This window comes from Bos mutus, chromosome 6, assembly GCF_027580195.1.
Source record: "Bos mutus isolate GX-2022 chromosome 6, NWIPB_WYAK_1.1, whole genome shotgun sequence".
Taxonomy (NCBI): Eukaryota; Metazoa; Chordata; class Mammalia; order Artiodactyla; family Bovidae; genus Bos; species Bos mutus.
Genome location: NC_091622.1, coordinates 87,113,606 through 87,135,680, shown reverse-complemented (window position 1 = coordinate 87,135,680; position 22,075 = coordinate 87,113,606). Strand labels below are relative to the sequence as shown.

General features: G+C 38.7%; 1 protein-coding gene across 2 annotated transcripts in view; it reads left to right on the top strand.

Annotated features, from left to right (window-relative positions):
- ADAMTS3 (ADAM metallopeptidase with thrombospondin type 1 motif 3) overlaps window positions 1-20,147 on the top strand; it is a 279,473-nt gene extending 259,326 nt beyond the window's left edge. The window contains exons 17-21 of one of the 2 annotated variants that reach the window (XM_070372501.1): window positions 4,608-4,773; window positions 7,838-7,970; window positions 10,553-10,760; window positions 12,482-12,599; window positions 17,182-20,147. In XM_070372501.1, coding sequence (XP_070228602.1) covers window positions 4,608-4,773; window positions 7,838-7,970; window positions 10,553-10,760; window positions 12,482-12,599; window positions 17,182-17,741 — 1,185 coding nt within the window. In that variant the 3' untranslated portion in view covers window positions 17,742-20,147. The remainder of the gene's footprint in view (window positions 1-4,607; window positions 4,774-7,837; window positions 7,971-10,552; window positions 10,761-12,481; window positions 12,600-17,181) is intronic. The other variant, XM_005897060.2, reaches the window with a different exon arrangement.
- Window positions 20,148-22,075: the final 1,928 nt, after the last annotated feature.

Genomic DNA, 22,075 nt, shown 5'->3' with positions numbered 1-22,075 from the left:
AGTAAACAGGCTCTGTTCTTCAGTTGCTCAGTCGTGTCTGACTCTTTGTAACCCCATGGACTGCAGAAAACCAGGTTTCCCTGTCCTTCACTGTCTCCTGGAGTTTGCTCAAACTCATGTCCATTGAGTCAATGAAGCCATCCAACCATCTCATCCTGTCTCCCCCTTCTCTTCTAGATGGTTAGAGATCTACTTGTTTGGGCTACATTTGAAACAATTGGCTATGTGAAAATCCAAGTTTGGTGCCAATGGACTTTTGAGCTAATCGGTCTGAACTTGCTGTATATGAATAAACGACGTAGGGGCCAATATACAGGAGCCATCATTGACTCAGTTATATAACATTTGTCTTCTCGAATCCATTGTTTATGATGAGAAGTAAGCTTCATTTAGGTTGCTGCTGTGCGTTTAGTGTGTCAATATTCTCTGGCTGCATTTTACAATTTTCTCCTTATCTTTTTGTCTTGGATGGTTTGTAGTTTGACTGTGGCATGCTTAGTTTGTGATGTTCTTTGTGTTTATCTTGCTTGGGGGTCACCAAGTATCTTGGCTCTATAGATTGATGTTGTTCACTAAATTGAGGTAAATTTTCCACATGTCTTCAAGTTTATTTTTCCCCATCTCTCTCTTTCTATTCCTGGGATTCATTTACATGTATGTTAAACCAGTTGAAGTTGGTTCACGAGACTTGTGAACTTTGTTCATCCTTTTGTAATCGCTGTCTTTTCTCTGTCCTTCAAATTGGATAAGTTCTATTGAACTGTGTTCAAATTCATTGACTGTTTTATGTGGTCTCCAGTCTGCCACTGAGCCCATACAGTAAAGTTTTCATGTCAGATAGTGTATTTTGTTTTCTAGAATTTCCTTTTTTTTTTCTTATAATTTCCATTTTTCTGCTGAGATGTCCATATATTTTCACTTATTATGTCCAACTTTTCCTCTAAGTCCTGAAACTTCATATTGCCTGATTTTGTGGGCTCTTTTTTTTTCTTGATTATAGTTCACATTTTCATACTTCCTATATGTTTTTTTATTGTACACTGAGCATTAAAGATGTTAAGTTGTCAAGCATTTAGTATACCTTGCCTTCCTTAAAAGCATTGGGTTTTACTCTGTCTGGCAGTTAATTTATTGTCAGTTTCCACTGATCCTTGGAGGCTTGGTTTTCCTATCTGAGGGTTGATCTGTTTTAATTTTGTTCTTATTCTTATGTCTTGACTTTCTGGTGCCTTAACTGCATACCTGAAGTGTTAGGGAGGCCATGAGAGCACCTAGGGCCCTCATCCCTGCCTGTGCTGAGGTACTTCTGTCCTGCTTCCAGCCCCATGGCAGCCACTCATTGGTAGACAGCATGGTTTCTTGGCCTGAGCATGCACAGACCAGTCCTCTGTGTAGAAAACCCATGCAGCTTTCTGGACCCCCCTCTCTGAAGCCCTCTTTTCTTTAGCGCCCATGTCTCTGAAAGTCCCAAACTTCCCCCTCCTCCTCAGCTCAGTGAGACACTGACTTGTCTGGGGTTCCTGCTGTCCATAGCAGGGTCCAGACCTGGCCCTGTCCAGAAGCCAGTACTTAACGTGTTATTCTCCTCATGGAGATCATTATCCTTTGCCATGTTATTCATTGCAAGAAAAAAATTCCCTCAAATATTGTATCCAGTTTTATTATTTTTAATATCAGGAAGGCAACTCTATTACTTCCTCATGAATGAAAGCAGAAATGATCATTTTGACTTGAAAAATATTGTTAGATTCTGTATACCAAACCAATATTTATTGGATTCCCTATAAAAATATTATACCAATCTAAAATAAATCATCTCACTAAATTTCAAATATTTTTTCATTTGAAAATTATTTCTCTTTGATAAAGTGTCTATTCAGATCTTTTGTCCATTGTTAAAGTAGGTTGCTTTTTTCTTTTTAACTTCAGAGTTTTTATATATACTCAATATATAAATCCTCTATGAAATGTGATTTTTCAGATATTCTCTTCTAATATGTAGTTTCTTTTCCTTCTCTTAGTAGTGTTTTCATAAATAAAAATATTTTAACTTTATTGAAGTCCAGTTTATTAATTTTTCCTTTTATGGATCAAGACTTTCTTATTATATAAGGTTGTTTTTTTTTTCTTTTCCTGATCCAGGATCAAAATTCTTTTTCTTCTTTTTATTGTAACTTTTATAGTTTTACATTTAACCATTTAAATTTTATTAACCATTTAAGCTAATTTTATACACACTTTGTCTACGTTAGGGTCTTAGTTTTGCACATGGATATCCATACATTATCTATTCTTACATAACAGATCACCCCAAACTTGGTGGCTGAACACAAGCAACATTATTATCTCATAGTTTCTCTGGGTCAGGAATCTGGGAATAGCTTCCATGACTAGTTCTGGCTCAGGGTATCTCATGAGGATGCTCTCAGCTGAGGCTACAGTCACCTCAGGGCTCCACTGGAGAGAATCTTCTCAGTTCCTGGTTCAGTCACATGAGAGTTGAAAGCCCTTGGAAGACTGCTCCCAGGCTTCTTCACGTGGATGCTTAAATAGGATGCTAAAGTGTCCTTATCACATGACAGTTGTCTTCCCAAAGTGAGTGATTCAAATGATCCAGAAAGTGAGAATGCAACCAAGACAGAAGTCAATCTTTTTAACCTAACCTTAGAAATGATATCCTTTCACATCTGCTGCTATTTGCTAGAAGCAAGCCACTGGTCCAGGATCCACTGAAGGAGAGAAGAATTAAGCTCCACTTCTTGAGAGAGAGAAAGTGTCAAAGGACCTGCACACACATTTTTAAAGCCACTGCAGTGTCCAGCACCATTTGTTGAAGCAATGTCCATTCTGCATTAAGTTCCCTTTTCATCTATGTCAAAAGTTAATTACCCAAATTTATGTGGGCTTATTTCTGGACTCTCATTCTGTTCCATAGGTTAGATAATTTTATAGGAAAATACATATCAATCAAATTTTATTTAGATTATTATAAGTTTAATTAGTTGGTGATCAGAAGCTCTATTTTACTCATATGTAATTACATTGCATTCTTCTCCAGCAGCACAGGTGTCTGGCCTCGGAGCCTTCTTGCAGGGCTTCGCCAATAATATTAGAGTGACCCCAGGGAGCCATGTATAATTGATACAATCCTGTAAAAACTACATGAAAGTCAATAAAAACTATTTATAAAAAAGAGTGCTTTGCTAGAAAAGATAACATAAAAAGCTGAGAATATGCTTGCAAAGTTTATTATAAAAGGATTAATATTTCTATTGCTTGGATTACATGAAAAAAAGAATATGTATAACAATAAAATAAAGAGGATCTGACATGAACACGCAGTGCATGGTGGACAAAATACAAGTGACCGATAAACTTAGGAAAATTAATCTTTACTATTTATCAAATAAATAGCAATTAAAACAACAATCTTTTGCCCATTCAGTTAACAAAGAGGAAATGATTTAATATGCCGTGCTGAATGGGAGCACCTTCATATACTCTCATTATGAAAATAATAATTGTTTTAACTATTCTGAAGGGCCATCCAATGGTCTGAGAACTATAAAAATGTGTTTGTACCCTTTACCACATTAAGGAAAATCAGAAATTATCACAAAAGTGGGGATAAATTTTAATCAAAATATAGATATTAATTTTTCTGATTAAATAAGGTACACTAGGATTAAATGGGCTGCCCAGGTGGAACAGTGGTTAAGAATCCACCTGCCAATGTAGGGGATGCTGGAGACCTGGGTTAGACCCGTGAGTCAGGAAGATCCCCTGGAATAGGAAATGATTACCCACTCCAGTATTCTTGCTGGAGAATCCCGTGGACAGAGGAGCCTGGCAGTCTACAAAAAGGCTCTACAGAGGAGCTTTTGCAGTCCATGGGGCTGCAAAGAGTTGGACACAACTGAGTGACCGAACATGCACACATGCACTATGAGTAAACACTATGCTGGCATTTAGAAAATATTTTATATTTATATGAATATATATATATTTGAAAATATTTATATTTTCAAAGAATATTTACTGTCTTGGGAAATGTGTGACATGTCAAGTGAAATAAGCAAGACCAGAAAAGTATGTATGTATACATATACACACACACTCACACACACACACACATATGCAAATATCTTGAGGTTCTATCCCAAAATAATAAAAGTGACTTTAGTTTTCTCTGGTTTAGTGGCATTATGGATGATTTTTATTTTCTTTATATTTTTTCATGATGTCTATATTTTCTGGATGGAACATTATTATCTTTATCACCATAACAAAAGTCTACTGTAAAGAGTAACAATTAAGTGCACTCAGGAGTTATGTAACTTGAGGAACTGAATTTTAAATTTTAAAATAAAATGGAATTTTATTGTATTTTTTTAAACTTTTTAATGTCAAGATACTTTATGTATTTGCATTTTTATCTTAATCAAGACATACCTGTACTTTAGTGATAGAAAGAAAAAAACACTCTATTTTTAGAAACTACTTGAAAGTCTTCCAGTTTTAATAAGATACGTATTCTGAAATATTTGTAATTTTTCATTCAAATTAAAACTCAGGCGATTTACATATCTATTTCATGTATACATTAGATTATACCTCAGGAGAATGATACCCGCTCTAGCCTGACATATAAGTACATCATCCATGAGGACTCTGCACCTACAATCAACAGCAACAACGTCATCCAGGAAGAATTAGATACTTTTGAGTGGGCATTGAAGAGCTGGTCTCAGTGTTCCAAACCCTGTGGTGGAGGTAACAAATTGAACACATTTATTATACTAAAATGTAATTCATATAAAAGCCAATCTTCTTCCTTCTGCTTTAAGGATTGTGTCTAACTGAGGATACAACCTGAGAAACACCAGACATAACCAGAACTTAAAGCATTTTGACTGAAATCTCAGGATCTACAAATGATAGGAATCCATTCATATATAGTAGACCATCTTAAAATTCCTTGGCCTTTTCCCCTTGTCTTATATCCATGCAGTGGTACCCTTAGTCACTTTATTCTTTCCTAACTCTCCCAAACCTCAGTGTCTTTTGTTCTTACCTTCCTTCTCCTCCACTTTTACTTTCCATACCTACGCATATCTTTTCAGCATTAATAATGAAAGAGCTCTTAATTGCACTGTGTACCAGATACTGCTTTAAGTGTTTTATACTTTAATGATGAAGGGCTCTAAGAGGTTGGTACTATTTTAACCTCTGTCATACTGATGGGGAAACCGACGCACAGGGAAGATCAGTACAAACCCAGGTAGGTAGCCTGGCTTCTTCGTGCCTGTTTGTACTGCATTCTGCTACCTTTCTGCTCTCTTTCTGGAGTAGGTCCATTAAGCTCATCTCAAAGTTTCTCAGCCTCTCCCATTATCCATTCCTCTAGTTTGGAACAACAAGTGCTCCACAATGGAGCTAGCCTACACAGAATTCTCTCATAATAGTAACACTTAATAGTTGAAAACAAGAAATTATTCATAGTAGGGAATGCCTGGGTAAATATGTATACTTTTAAATTCAAAGGTGTATTTTTAAAGGTTTTTCTCTAGAAAGGACATAAAATGTTTTTAGATAATTATTTAAAATGACACTTTATGTACTTCCTTAGTGGTTCAGTGGCTAAGACTGCACTTCTACTGCAGAGGGCACAGATTCAGTCCCTGGTCAAGGAACTAAGATACTGTGTGCCACAGGTGTGGCCAAAAACTAAATAAAATAAAAATGATACTCTTATCTACCACAAAAATGATTATTTAATTTGAATCTACTGCATCTGCCTGCAGTACAGGAGACCCAGGTTTGATCCCTGGGTCAGGAAGATCCCCTGGAAAAGGAAATGGCAATCTACTCCAGTATTCTTGACTGGAAAGTCCTATGGAAAAAGGAGCCTGGGGGGTTATAGTCCTTGGAGTCACAAGAGTTGGATACGACTTAGTGACTAAACCACCACCAACCACCACTGCATCGTCAACATCTACTTGGTCACAAGACTTTCAGATACACCTTTTTAATATCTACTAGATCTATTCCTCCCTCATCAGGCTTCCTTCTCGACTTTGAAAGGGAAGATTATTGCAGAAGTTTCCTAACTAGCCAACTAAATTTGATTTTCTTCTCTTCATTTCTAGGTAATTTCTTGAATGCATGAATAAATGAATGAATGAATGAGTAGAATTATATTCCCTGATTCAGATCCTTCATTCTCTCAATATGTTACCCTGAAGACAAAACATAATTTATGTAATATTCTTGACCAAAGTGAAAACCTGAATTGAACCATTACGAGACAGATAAACCCAGACTGTGGGACATTTTACAAAACAACTGGCTTATCATCTCAAAAATATTAAAAGACAGAAAGAGATTAAAACTATTCCTGATTAATTCCATGACTACTAAATGCAGTGCATGATCTTTGATTGGAGAAACATTTTTATAGAGTACATTATAGGGCAATTGATAAATTTTGAATATCATCTTTATATAATAGTATTATATTTGGGTTAAATATTCTGATTTTAAGAGTATATTGTGGTTGTGTGGGGAAATGTGCTTGTTATGAGCTATATGATGAGGTATTTGGAAGTGAAGAATCAGAATGTTAGCAACTTACTCTCAAAAGGTTCAGCAACATTTTATATGTAAACGTATATGTGGTACTGGTTTAGTTGCTAAGTCGTGTCTGACTCTTGGGATCCCATGGACTATAGCCTGCCAGGCTCCTCTGTCCATGGGATTCTCCAGGCAAGAATATTGAAGTGGGCTGCCGTTTCTTTCTCCAGAGGATCTTCCCAACCCAGGAATCGAATCCGGGTCTCCTGCATTGCAAGCAGATTCTTTACTGATATAATTTGTTTATTATATGTTATAATTAATATATATGATGTAAAAATATGTATATCAAATATGCTGACATGGTAACAAAAGGTTAATCTAGGTGTAAGGCATATTCATTGTGCTTTCCTTACAGTTTTTTAGATTTGAAATTTTCCAAAATTAAAATTATATACATATATATATATATATATATATGTTTTTTTCAACGTCCAAGTTGGTGCCTGGGGAGACCCTCAATAACTCCCTGGATAAAATCTAAACATTTGTCTGGCCCACAGGTCTTTTAAGATCAGATCCCATACTTCAGCCATTCAAAGAGCCCTGCAGTTTTCTATGTCATTTCATTTGCTTGGAATATTATTCTGCTTCATTCTCTTTGTTGTTGTTCAGTCTCTAAGTCATGTCCAACTCTTTTGGGACCCAGACACAGATACTGGAGAGGGTTGCCATTTACTACTCCAGGCAATCTTCCTGACCTAGGGATCGAACTCATGTCTTCTACAGGGGCAAGCAGGTTCTTTACCACTGAGCCACCAGTGAAGTCCATGCCCTTTACTGGTGCTGTCTGAACTTGAGGATTCTGCCCAGGGAAGTGCTGATCTCCTAAACATTCTCTGTCTCTCCTCCAGCTAAGGTAGAGAACGTCCCCTCTGTGTTCCTTTGCCGCCCTCTACAGTCAATTATTGACATAGCTTTGTAGAAGCCTATGTCACTAGGTATGACATAGTTTTCCTATCTGACTATCTTACTAGACTGTATTTCAGGATCTAGTTCATTAACAAGCATGCAGTTGCTATTTAATACTTATTAAAGGATTTTTGTTGATTTTTATTTCATTATTTAATTTGCTTCTGGAACTAGACCACCTAGAACAGTGCCTGGCTCAATAAATACTTGACGAATGAAATGAATGAATAAATGGTCAAACAGGTGACAGAATGAATAAATGATTAAATCAAACATATATTTGCCTCCTCAGGTTTCCAGTACACTAAATACGGATGCCGTAGGAAAAGTGATAACAAAATGGTTCATCGCAGCTTCTGTGAGGTCAACAAAAAGCCAAAACCTATTAGAAGAATGTGCAATATTCAGGAGTGCACACATCCACTGTAAGCATTTATTTGACCTATCCTTATATATCAAGGAAAAAAATGAAAGGGATTTAAATGTCATTAGCTCTTTTTAGTTTTAATTTTTAGTCAAAGCTAATACGTGTACCTGCTTACAGTGATCAGATCATTTCATAGGAATTATACAAACCTTTAGTCCCGTGTTTTTAAACCATATTTCTGCTTCTCGCTTTTACTTCTGCCTCTCTTCTTTATTGAAGTATAGTTGATTTACAATATTGTGTTAATTTCAGGTGTGCAAGAAATGATTCCTTTTTTTTCAGATTACCTGACTTTATAGGCTATTACAAGATGTTGAATATAGTTCCCTGTCAGTCAGTTCAGTCAGTTCAGTCTCTCAGTCGTGTCCTACTCTTTGCGACCCCATGAATCACAGCACGCCAGGCCTCCCTGTCCATCACCAACTCCCAGAGTTCACTCAGACTCACGTTCATTGAGTCAGTGATGGCATCCAGCCATCTCATCCTCTGTCGTCCCCTTCTCCACCTGCCTCCAATCCCTCCCAGCATCAGAGTCTTTTCCAATGAGTCAACTCTTCGCATGAGGTGGCCAAAGTACTGGAGTTTCAGCTTTAACATCATTCCTTCCAAAGAAATCCCAGGGCTGATCTCCTTCAGAATGGACTGGTTGGATCTCCTTGCAGTTCCCTGTACTACACAGTAAATCCTTTTTGCTTCTCTATTTTAGGTATAGTAGTTTGTATCTCTTAATCCCGTACTCTTAATTTATTCCTCCTCACCTCCCTTTCCCCTTTGGTAACCATAAGTTTGTTTTCTATGTCTGTGAACCTGTTTCTGTTTTGTATATAGATTTGTTTGTATGTGTGTGCTGTGCTTAGTCACTCAGTCATGTCTGATTCTTTGTGACCCGATGGACTGTAACCTGCCAGGCTCCTCTGTCCATGAGGATTCTCCAGGCAAGAATACTGGAGTGGGTTGTCATGCCCTCCTCCAGGGGATTTTCCCAACCCAGGGATCGAACCCAGGTTTCCCACATTGCGGGTGGATTCCTTACTATCTGAGCCACCAGGAACTTGACTTTATCCTTCTTGGGTCTGCTGAGTTAATTACCATATGTCCAGGTTTCCCTGGTGGCCAAAAGTACCTGTGACTATGAAGTATATACCTCTCATGTAATACCTATCTTCAAATGAGAGTCACTATTGAAGTCTTCAAAACTGAGTAAACTTTCTCAGTTGCCACCATTCATTCTTACTGTCAGTTGACAAACAAGGGCAATCTTAAACTCTGAAGAGCAAAAACGGCCAAGGTTTTAACTTGCTTATATTTTGGTGCTGCATATATGGGCTTCCCAGGCGGCTCAGTGGTAAAGAATCTGCCTGCCAATGCAGGAGTCACGATACCTAGGTTGGAGAAAAAAACTGGCAACCCACTCCAATATTCCTGCTTGGGAAATCTCATGGGCAAAGGAACCTGGTGGACTACAGTCCATGAGGTGATGAAACAGTCAGACCTGACTTAGTGACTAAACGGCAACAACAACAAGCTCCGTATATACAGAAATTTTTAAAAATGCAGAGAGAAAGTAACTTTGGAAAGGACAAATAGTATGCTTCCATTACATTCTGACAGACTGATTAACTGGAGGTAATCAATGGTGACAACCCTTTGGGATATATGTAATGAAGAACTGTCTGTAATAGTGTATCCATAGCTAATTTGGAGAGTGCTGGGACACTGACATTGAATTTGGATGTGTAATTTGGGAATGTCCCCGAGGAAATCTTTTTTAAAATATCTGCTTGGAAATGTTTCTATCAGGTATATTCATGGAAGCGGTTTCTGCTCAGGCACACAACTTTTATCAGGTCAAAAAGGGCCTATATGAAGAACAGAATTTTTCAAACATAATGGATATGTCAGGTAGCCTTCACAGCAACAACCATAGAGATGGAACAGAAATCTCAGAATATTAAAACATGAGTAAAGCATGAAGTAATGAAAAAGCAGCAGCAGTCAAATCAGTTTGTCATGGCAGGGACCAGATGGATCCTTTTTATATTTCCTATGAGATATTTAACACCCTGAGGCAAAATAAGTTCATTGGTATCATATTTTTAGATTCCACATATAAGTGATATCACATGATATTTGTCTTTTTCTGACTGACTTCACTTCCTATGATAATCTCCAGGTCCATCCATGATAGTGCATATGGTATTATTTCCTTCTTTTTTTGATGAGTAACAGCAATCAGTATACCACATCCTGTTTACCAGTGGGGGCTAGTTTTGAAACATGCCTGAATCTGAGGGGAAAACCTTAGGATGAGTTTCCAAAGCCCTCTGTAGATGATCCTTGTGGAAGAGAGAAGGTGGTTTCAAAGTCACCGGGGAGACAGGATACCAGGGCCTAAAACAGAAGTGTCAGATCTATTTTTGTTAGAAAGTTCTGAGACTGATGTATCCATATTTCTGAAGTTGCCTCCTGGGCGGTACCTCACCCAGAGAGTAGGAAAACCTAGGCTTACGGTGCAGAAGGGGCGCACGGTGCACCGGGGTTACCATGGGCAATGTTAACCCCTCACCCCCACCCCGGCAGCTGGGCGGCGGAAGAGTGGGAGCACTGCACCAAAACCTGCGGCACTTCCGGCTACCAGCTGCGCACGGTGCGCTGCCTCCAGCCGCTCCACGACGGCACCAACCGCTCGGTGCACAGCAAGTACTGCGCGGGCGACCGGCCCGAGAGCCGCCGGCCCTGCAACAGAGTGCCCTGCCCGGCCCAGTGGAAAACGGGGCCTTGGAACGAGGTGGGTGTGCGAACTCTGTGGGGCCGGGGGGAGTATGTGTGTGAAAGCATGTGAAAACATATTTTAATTTCACTTCTGTATCAGGTGGGCTTTGTGTGAATGGAGAAACTGTCACATTGTTTGGAATCACTAAGCACCTGGGCATATTAAGAAAAAATTGATATTTTAAAACAGTGTTTGCATATAAGATTCATTGATGGGGGCAAACCACATTTGGATGCTTTGGGATACAAAGTTGTCTAAAAGGTGACTGATTTTCTAATAGTGTCAACCGCACTGTCCCTCCTAGATGTGTTTCAAATCCCTAACCTTGAATGCAGGGTCCTGCCCTGTTTGACACCGCATTGCTTTGTGTGTGTGTGTGTGTGTGTGTGTGTGTGTGTGTGTTTTAATTGAGGTATAATTGATACAACATTACCTTAGATTCAGGTGTACAACTTAATGATTTGGTATTTGTATACATTGCAAAATGATCACCAACAACAAACAAATAAATCCCACGATAACTCTTCTTAATCTGTCTTCCTTTATTCCACCTCTTTGTCCCAGTCTGAGGAAACTGTTCACTGTTCCAAAGACCAGCTGGTTGGTGCCTCCTGCCTTCTGGCTGGCTTGCCCTTCCCTTTCTGTCTATCTGACTATCTGCCCATCATCCATCAAGGCTCAGCTTCATGGTCCAAAATACCATGGGGTGCCTTTTCTGCAGTCCTTCTTCATTCCAAAAGCAGAAGCCTACCAATGGCTTGCTGATCATGGCAGTGTATCATAACTCCTGTCTTTGAGCTTGTGCTCAGCACTAGTCCAACCATTTCTCAAAAAAAAAAAAAAAAAAAAAAAGGTACTTTGCTTCCCCAGTGCCCAGTTGGTGCCTGTCTGAATAACGTCTGTTTGGTGCTTGGCTGAATCAGTGTCTCGGTCCGTGTATTAACCACAGATCTTTGATGTTTCTAAAGATTCCAAATAAGGAATTATGGGGCCATAGAAGAGTGGCTAGGAGGACAGGGACTCAAAAAAGCAGATAGAAAATGAAAGAGGAAGTGGAGAACAGACCCAGGATGGAAGGAACAAGCCAATGAAAGTTATCTGCACAGGACTAGAAGAACTCACCTTTCACTCTCTTCAGAGCCCGAGAAGAAGCCTTCTTCCTCTACAGATCCTACGTAGATCAATAGCACGGCTGTTTCTGGGCTTAGTTTTAGAGCAGTTAGCCCCTTCCTTAAATAAATGAATATGTGGGAATAGAGTAATAATAGTTCCAGCATAGCACATGAGTCAGTTTGCCATCTGTAAGGAAGGTGAGAGAAGGGGAAGCTCAGTCTGAGATCCACTCCCTGAAAATGGACTCCACCACTGGTTTTAGGAACCTGCAGAAAGTGTTAACACTGTAACAATGACTTCTTCAGCATCAAATGCTTCCTAAGTGCCAGACTTATCTGCTTTACATACATTGTTTCCTTTGCTTCATTTACTCCAACAATTCTGTGAGGCTTTCAGAGAAAGAGCAATGTTCCCAGGCTGGTGAAGGATGGAGCCAGGTTATAAACAGGATTCTCTGTCTCCAAAGTCACTGTAACACTGCGCAGCAGAGAAAGAACTCCAGAGCTGTGTATGCATGTGTGCTTGTGTGTGCATGTGTGTGCCTGAGTGTGCACATGGGGAAAGGAAGGAAGGCAGTCTTGGTGGAGTAAAACGTCTACAAATCATAGCCTTTGTTTCTGTAGTGTTCAGTGACCTGCGGTGAGGGAACAGAGGTGAGGCAGGTCCTCTGCAGGGCCGGTGACCACTGCGACGGGGAGAAGCCTGAGTCTGTCCGAGCTTGTCAGCTGCCTCCCTGTAATGGTAGGTGTGACACTGATTGATTTCTCTGCTCTGACCATGGTTAACTTTTTTCTTTATTTTGATTTTTTAATTAATTCATTTATTTTAATTGGAGGACAATTACTTTACTGTGATGGCTTTTGCCATACACGAACAAGAATCGGCCATAGGTATACATGTGTCCCCCCATGCTGAAACTCCTCCCTACCTCCCTCCCCTCCCCTATTGCTCTAGGTTGTCCCAGAGCATCGGCTTTGAGTACCCTGCTTCATGCATCAGACTCACACTATGACCATGTTTTTGAGCCTCAAAAAAGGAGAATTTCCTCTGGGGACAAGCTCTGGAATTTTCATTTACTTATTGAAAAGTAACTTTAGGAAAACACATTTGAAATATTAGCCTAATACAGTTCTTTAAGATGGGTGTCTGAGGCAGTATCCCCTCCATTTAGTTAGCATCACCACTGCAGCCTCCATGGTTCCCAGTCGACGGTAATGCTGGGGTGAGGGCCTTATCATCCCATATGAAGTTTCTGTCAATCTGTGTTTCTAGAAGAAGCTGCTTATTTTCTCTCTGATTTTCTTTATAACCTCACATTATTTTTAAAGGCATAATAATGCAGAATGTTATGCAATGTTTTACTAAAATTATTCAGTTGAGACATGCAGATGATAAATGTCATTCACAAAGCCATTTCCAAATGCATCCATATCCATGAAAGTGAAAGTCACTCAGTCATGTCTCTTTGCGACCCCTTGGACTATACAGTCCATGGAATTTTCCAGGCCAGAATACTGGAATGAGTAGCCTTTCCCTTCTCCAGGGGATCTTCCCAACCCAGGGATTGAACCCAGGTCTCCTGCATTGCAGGTGATTCTTTACCAATTGAGCTATGAGGAAAGCCCAAATATTCAACAAATGTGCTTGCAAAATAGGCACCTTGTACCTAGGCTAAAATTTACTTGACCTATTCCTTCAGTATTGCAAAAAACAGAGTCTCTTTTCTTTATTTTAAAGTTCAGATCTTCCTCAATTTACAAGAGAGTTATATCCTGATAAACTCTTTCTGAGTTGAAAATGCATTCAGTCAAAAATGCATTTAATACAACTAACTTACAGAACAGGGCTTCCAAAGTGGCTCAGTGATAAAGAACCTGCCTGCCAATGCAAGAGATGTAGATTCCATCCCTAGGTGAGGAAGATTCCCTGAAGGAGGAAATGGCAACCCACTCCAGTTTTCTTGCCTGGAAAATTCCATAGACAGAGGAGCCTGGTGGACTAGGGTCTCAAAGAGTCAGACATGACTGAACATGCATGCATATGTCATCACATGTGCACAACTTACTGAATACTGTACCCTAGCCTTAAACATGCTCTTAACACTTATGTTAGCCTACACTTGGGCAAAATCATCTAACCCAAAGCCTATGAACAGTTGTCTGGGTACAGTGTGATTAAAAGTTGTTTGCCCTGGTGATCACCTGACTGACTGGGAGCTGCGGCTGCTGCCCTGCATCACGAGAGGACCATTCCACTTATCACTAACCCAGAAAAGATCCAAATTCAAAATTTGAAGTACAGTTTCTACTGAATGTATATGGCTTTCATGCCATTGTGAAATCCATAAATCAAAAGTGGGACTGTCATGAGTCCGGGATGTCTGTATAATTCAATTTGCTGTTGTAATAAATAGCATATATTGGATGGTTTCAGCTTCTATAACTCTGTCTCCCTCTTCTTCCTTTTCTGTCACTCTCTCTACATCTGCCTGTGTGCTGTCTGTCTCATTTTGTGTCTCCACTTCACTCTCCTCTCATTTGCTCTGTGGGTCTCACTCCCTGTTTCTGATTTGCTGTCACCTGCTATTTGTGGGTTGCTCATGTCCTGTGTGCACCACACGTGTTTTTTTCCACTCACTTTTTCTTCTCTCCCTCTTTCACTCACTCTTTCTCTCCTAGTCTCCCTGCCTCCTCCTCATCTCTCTCTCTCCCTTTCCTCTTCTCTCTCTCCCGGTGTCTTCCTGACTCTTCTTTTTCTTCATTTCCCTCTTTTTCTCCCTGATACCCCTCATCCTTCCCTTTCTGGCACATGTGTCTAAAAGTGTCTTTCTTTCTCCTCCACTTTTTTCTGTCCTTTTCTCCCCTCTGTCTCTGCCATTACTTGTCTGTCTCTCCATCTTCCCATTTCTTCCCTATCTCTTGTCTTCCCCGCCTTTTTTCTTTCCCAACTCCCGGTGTCCCTTCCTTCTGACTCTCCGTGGCTGTCTCTCTCTCCCTTCCTCTTCTCCCATTGCCTGTCTAATCTTCCAAAGTAACCTTATGAATTATTTCTCTGCATATTTCCCTTTGCTAATGTTGGGTGGCATGAACAAGTATGACCATGAGGGGGAGACAAAGGACTTACATACTTAATCATTTTTCTCTGGAAAGTATATTTGAAAGTTCAAAGCACAAGTCAAAGCCAGAATAACAAATTTACCTACTCAGAAGCTGTAAAATTTACTGTCACCATAATATTTTACTCTTATATAAGTGTTACTGTCAGAAGGGTAAACACTTTGTGAGTAAGCTTTATTGATCTTAACAACTGGTAGAGCTGCATATTTTTGCAAATATGCCCAATTGTCAGCAGGTATGTGCTTGATTCTCTTCCTTAATCCAAAAGAAAATATTATAGGCATAGGAAGACATAAGCATAGAAAAAATAATTTGGATACAATAAGGAATTGATACTTGATGTAAAACCCATTAATTTGCAGGTATTTGCAACCTAATTAGGATTACAACCTAATTCTTTCCTAGTATGAGATATTCAAATGCATCATACTATATCATAGGCGTGTAAATATCAGGCAAAGACAAGTCATCTTAGAGTTTAGGAAGTGGACATGACATTCTAACTCTAACAAAGGTGAGAAGGTTTAATCTTTATTGGTCTTGCCAACTGACCCTCCTTTTTTGATCCCCCCCCTCAAACTTTAGAAAAGGGATTCAATTTCTTTGGCAAGTTATATAGCAAGTTCCTTACCTAGCAATGTAGAATTACCCAACATTACATTGTCATTGTGATTGTATTACATAAATGCCACAATTTATAATTCTTTGCATTTATTATTTGGATATGAGATCAGTATTCTGTGTTGGATTATGCACATGGGCTCTGCATAGAATGTGCCCTGGAATGGCTAAAAAGAAGTACAGACTTTTTATGAACTCAACGTTTGGATTTTTTGAAATCTAATTCTTACAACTTATGATTAATAAAATTTTAAAATAATGGAAATAGTATGTACAAACACACCTACCAAGTGTTTTATAAGTGGTACTTAGTATTCTTTAAAGTACTGTCAATTGGATAAAATTAACCATGTATTATTCATAAGAAAGTTGGCACATGTTACCCAGATTTGTGCTTTCAAATAACAAATAACCTGAGAACATTCAATGGTAAACATGAAACCATTGCTTCACTCTGGAGAATATCCTCTGAATCAAAATTGTATCTTGATTTTTCTTTTAGTAATATAGTTTTAAGATTTAATATGTTCCAACAGATCTTTAGTATTTTTTATTTTAAATTTAAACTTAATATAGAGACTGCTGCTGCTGCTAAGCCGCTTCAGTCGTATCCAACTCTGTATGACCCCATAGACGGCAGCCCATTAGGCTCCTCCGTCCCTGGGACTCTCCAGGCAAGAACACTGGAGTGGGTTGCCATTTCCTTCTCCAATGCATGAAAGTGAAAAGTGAAAGTGAAGTCGCTCCGTCGTGCCGGACTCTTAGCGACTCCATGGACTGCAGCCTACCAGGCTCCTCTGTCCATGGATTTTCCAGGCAAGAGTACTCTATCATAAAGACAGAAGTATCATAAAATTTTAAAAAACAGATGCCTCTCTGTATCTTAAAAGTATGATAAATCCAATATTCTATTTTCTAAAATCAGAAATACATTCCTAAGAAGAAAACAATACCCTCAATCTGAAGACTCTTGATGGGAATGTGAAAGTGCTGGTCAATCCAAGTGCTTTGCACAGAGAGAACAACTTTTTTAAGTAAATTTATTCTAATATTCATATTTTAACTCAAAGGCTCATGTGGAAAATACCCATCAATGTTAGATCTTAGTTAAATCTTTTTATATTCATAAATGATTTTCATTCTTTTCCTCCTTTTATTTATTTTTAGCTATATTTATTTTATATTTAAAATGAAATATAGTTGGCATACAGTATTATTTCATTATGTAATGAGGACCACAATAAGTCTGTCCCCATACAAAGTTATCACCATATGACTGGCCATATTCCTTATGCTCCGTGGGACATCCCTATGGCTTATTTATTTTGTAATTGGAGGTTTGTACCTCTTAATCTCCTTTACCTATTTTGCCCCTCCCTTAGCAACCACTCCTTTGTTCTCTGAATCTATGATTCTGTTTTTTTGTGTTTTTTTTTTAGATTCCACATATAAGTGAGTTCATACAATATATATCCTTTTCCGTCTGTCTTATTTCACTTAGCATAATGCCCTCTAGCTCCATGCATATTGTCCACCATTTATGTTTGGACATATGTCTTATTTTGTTTTTCTTTGAATCTCTGTAGATGAGCCATGTTTGGGAGATAAGTCCATATTCTGTCAAATGGAGGTGCTGGCACGATACTGCTCCATACCAGGTTATAACAAGTTATGTTGTGAGTCCTGCAGCAAGCGCAGTAGCACCCTGCCACCACCGTACCTTTCAGAAGCTGCTGAAACTCATGATGATGCTATCTTTAACCCCAGTGACCTCCCCGGATCTCTAGTGATGCCTACATCTTTGGTTCCATACTATTCAGAGACTCCTGCTGAAAAGAAGAAATCTTTGAGCAGAATCTCTTCCATAGCAGGTCCAAATGAGCCTGCTGCTTTCAGGTCAAACAGTAAATCCAATGGTGCTAACCTATCCCAGAGGCAAGCACAGCCAGCAGAAAATGCAACTCTAGGACCCGCCTCCCCACCCACCAAGAGTGGCCACCTCAGTTCATCTCCACAACTGGCTGCTGCCCGCTTCCTTGCAGCCAGTGGTTCCATAGGTGCTTCTTCTCAAGCAAGAACCTCAAAGAAAGATGAAAAGCTTATTGACAAGAGACGTCCGCTAAGGTCATCCACATTGGAAAGATGAGCAAGTGAAGCCATAAGGCTCAACGTCGGTGAAAAATCTGGAGGACCTGCCTCTCTCCATGGTGCATACAGCTTGTTTAAAGTGGAATTCTCCATAAATCGTCAGCTCATTTTCTCTGTGAGTGGAAGAAAAAAAAGTGCTGGTTCACTTTCTAGTTGCTTTCGTCCTCCTTTTGTTCTGCCTTGACTCATTTACCAGAATTCATTGGAAGAAAGCACCAAAGATTATTGACCGGAGGAAAGTAAGTTGCTAGGTGTGTGGGTCATTTTCTAAAGCAGGAAAGGGACTGGAACCAATTGTGCATATCAGCTGATTTCTTTTTTAATTTTAAAAAAATTCAGTAAAAAGAAGAAAGAGATGCCAATGGTTTACACTTTAACAAAAAGTTTTGAAGCAATGAATTCTTAGACTTATATTCCTATTTATCTATATTAGAAATATTGTATGAGCAAATTTGCAGCTGTTTGTGTAAATACTGTATATTGCAGAAATCAGTATTATTTTAAGAGATGTGTTCTCAAATGATTGTTTACTGTGTTACATTTCTGGATGTTCTAGGTGCCTGTCATTGAGTATTGCCTTATTTGACATTGTATGAGTTGATTTTCAAAGGAGAATATTACAAAGAAGTTAGAATTGCAGCTACTGACAATACAAAGGGTGGTGTTATGTAGTTTTGTTTGATCAACAATGTGACACTTAAATTAGAGAAAAAGAATAGATAAGCTGCAGATATTACCTTCCATCCTTTAAATAAAGAAGAATAAGATTAGTGTCTTAGCATACTTGTAGTCACAGGGAACAGAGACCAGTAAATGAGCCCATGCAAGACAAAACAGAAACCTTTTTAGCAGGGCTTCAATAGACACCATTGATTGTCCTCTGTTCTTGTGTTGTTTTTAATCGTCCCATTGTTGACATATACAAATGTGTATACTCAATGTACTGTAATAATAATGAAAAATGTTCTGAGATCATTTGTATGTTGGTAGCTGAGAAAAGCATCATGAAACTAGATTAACACTCAATAGAGCAGGGCTGTAGGGCTCTAGAAGCAGGTTCAAGAAAGTATTTGTCAATGGTTGCGATATTTATTTTCCGCATGGTTCATATTCACATGCTCACAACCACAATGCATCTGACTGCAATAATGTGCTAGTAATTTATGTCAGTGATCAGTTTACTTACAGTGAAGCCAGAAATTCCAGGGAGTAGATGTAAAGTATCTGTATATAGAATTCAGAACTGAAGATATTTATTAAAATTTGATTTTTTTTCTTGATAGTATTTTTATGTACTAAATATTTACTCTAATACCAATGCCATATTTTGGTAAACTAGAGAGACATAATTAGAGCTGCATGCTTTGTTCTGTACATAGAGGAGAAATTTAAGCAAAATAAAGCAGCCAAATCAAAGAACTAAATTTGAACAAAATTGATGTTGTGCAAACCTTTTGCAATTTTAGAGGAGTTGATGCAAAGTTGATAACTTGTTCCCCTTCAATGAAACATAAAATTGTATGGGCTCAGACAGCTAGCTGTTTAACGAAATAGTAAATTAGAAATACCAGAAAAGAAGTATGTGAAAGAAATGAGTATTTCATGAATTACACTTAAAAGGAAAAAGAAAGATAAATGTTGTCAGCATAATGATTTTGAAGTCAGTTTCTGAACCATCTAAAATGTAAATATGTTAACCTCTCAACACAGAAAATGTGCAAAAACTTTTTGCATTTTAACCATGGTAAAAATAACAGCTTCACCTATTGACTCTATACCTCTAAAGAATCGCTGCTACTTGGTGCAAGACTTTTGAAGGTCAAATGAATTAGGTGAATTCCAGATTGGAAATCTCTGAGCCTCAAGCAGAAATCTTTTTTTTTTTTTCCCTAAAATTTCAGAATGAAATTCTCTCTAGTTCGCTTGCGTGTGCATGCATCTAGTCCACAGGGGATTACAAAGAAAGCTGGTCACACACATACACCTCTCATAAAGATGTATATATTCATTATACTTCTGATCTTTGAGCTTCCTTTTCTACTAAGCTAAAAATTCCTTTTTATCAAAGTGTACACTACTGATGCTGATTGTTGTATTGGGAGCACGTAGCAATAAAAATGTTAACAAAGTATAGACCTGGCTCAATTGACATTTTTATCATTAGATTCATCACTGAGTAATGGTAACCAAGTTCTTTCCTCCCACAAAGTGAAATAGTATCAAGTTCAATTGCTACTTATACTTTCTCCAAAGGGGCTCAAAGAAAGTGACAGGGGCTCTTCTTTTCATATCAGGGTGTATCATACAATTTTTTACGAAAGAAAATAAGAGGTTGTGAGGTGACTTTTTTTGTCTAAGTCCATTCCACAGAACTTGAAGAGAGAGAAAGTGGCAATAATCTATTGGGATAAGAAGGAAAAGGGGTCCTTCTAGTTTTAAAATGTGTCATCTCAGGATAGTTTTTAGAAAAGCTGCCATCAGCTCTGAACCCTGAGGACTGATGGAAATACATGACCCAGGACTCAGGAGGACCATCCAGAGGAGGGGACTTCGTCATGTAACAAGGAGATACAGTGTTGCCACAGTTTCTAGTCTAAGCTGCAAAGGCAGAGGACTCAGGTTTGCACCCCACCTACCACTTCACGCCTGAATTGATCTTGGGTGATCTAACTAGATTTCAGTTTCCTCATCTGCCAAACGGGAGGCAGAATTATCAAATTTCACTGTGGAACTGCTGTTAAAAATGAGCTTAAGTAAAACTGTTAGCCAAGCCCTAACATATAGTAATTCAAAATAAAGATCAACTGTGTCATTGTGGTTTCTCCAATCTCCTCATCATCTTCAGTTCAGTTCAATTCAGTTGCTCAGTTGCATCTGACTTTTTGCAACCCCATGAACTGCAGCACGCCAGGCCTCCCTGTTCGTCACCAACTCCCAGAGTTTACCCAAACTCATGTCCATCGAGTCAGTGATGCCATCCAACCATCTCATCCTCTGTCATCCCCTTCTCCTCCTGCCCTCAATCTTTTCCAGCATCAGGGTCTTTTCCAGTGAGTCAACTCTTCGCATCAGGTGGCCAAAGTATTGGAGTTTCAGCTTCAACACCAGTCCTTCCAGTTAACACCCAGGACTGATCTCCTTAAAGATGGACTGGTTGGATCTCCTTGCAGTCCAAGGGACTCTCAAGAATCTTTTCCAACACCACTGTTCAAAAGCATCAATTCTTTGGCACTCAGCTTTCTTTATCATCCATCATCTTCACTATGTAGCAAAATCACAGCATTTTTTTAGACTCTGCAGCTTGCTTGCCTTATGGTCACCATGCCTCATTAATGGTTGTAGAGAACAATGTTTCAGGATCAAAAGACAAACAATTTAGCTTTAAAAATTGATAGGAAGGACAAACTATTTACAAATAATCTCTGATCATTGATTTGAAAGAATTTTAGCAGAATATACCCACTCCCCATTTATGAACAATAAATAGTGAAAGTAAGGAATAATTATGTATCTCTGCAAAGATGGTAAGTGGTACAATAATGCCCAAAATTATTAGCAAATAAAATGTTTCTCATGTATTGACATTAATTAATACACTTTGTAAAAATGTCAAGTCATTCCTTTCTACATATTATGAAGACACTGAAATGTAAGATATAAGAGAAAAAAATTAATTGAAATGATGAAAACATAGAAAAGGATAATACTTGTTTTTTAAAATACTAAAGAGTTAAAAAGTAAAATGCTAAAGTAAAACTGCATTCAGTCAATTCAGTTCAGTCGCTCAGTCGTGTCCAACTCCTTGGGAACCCATGGACTGCATCACGCCAGGCCTCCCTGTCCATCAACTCCCAGAGCTTGCTCAAATTCATGTCCGTCAAGTCAGTGATGCCATCCAAACATCTCATCCTCTGTCGTCTGCTTCTCCTCCAGCCTTCAGTATTTCCCTGCATCAGGGTCTTTTCCAATGAGTCAGTTCTTTACATTAGATGGTCATAGTATTGGAGTTTCAGCTTCAACATCAGTCCTTCCAATGAATATTCAGGACTGATTTCCTTTAGGATGGACTGGTTGGATCTCCTTGCAGTCCAAAGGACTCTCAATAGTCTTCTCCAACATCACAGTTCAAAAGCATTAATTCTTCATTGCTCAGCTTTCTTTACAATTCAACTCTCACATGACTACTGGAAAAACCATGGCTTTGATTATATGGACCTTTGTTGGCAAAGTAATGTCTCTGCTTTTGAATATGCTATCTAGGTTGGCCATAGCTCTTCTTCCAAGGAGCAAGCGTCTTTTAATTTCATGGCTGCAGTCACCCTCTGTAGTGAT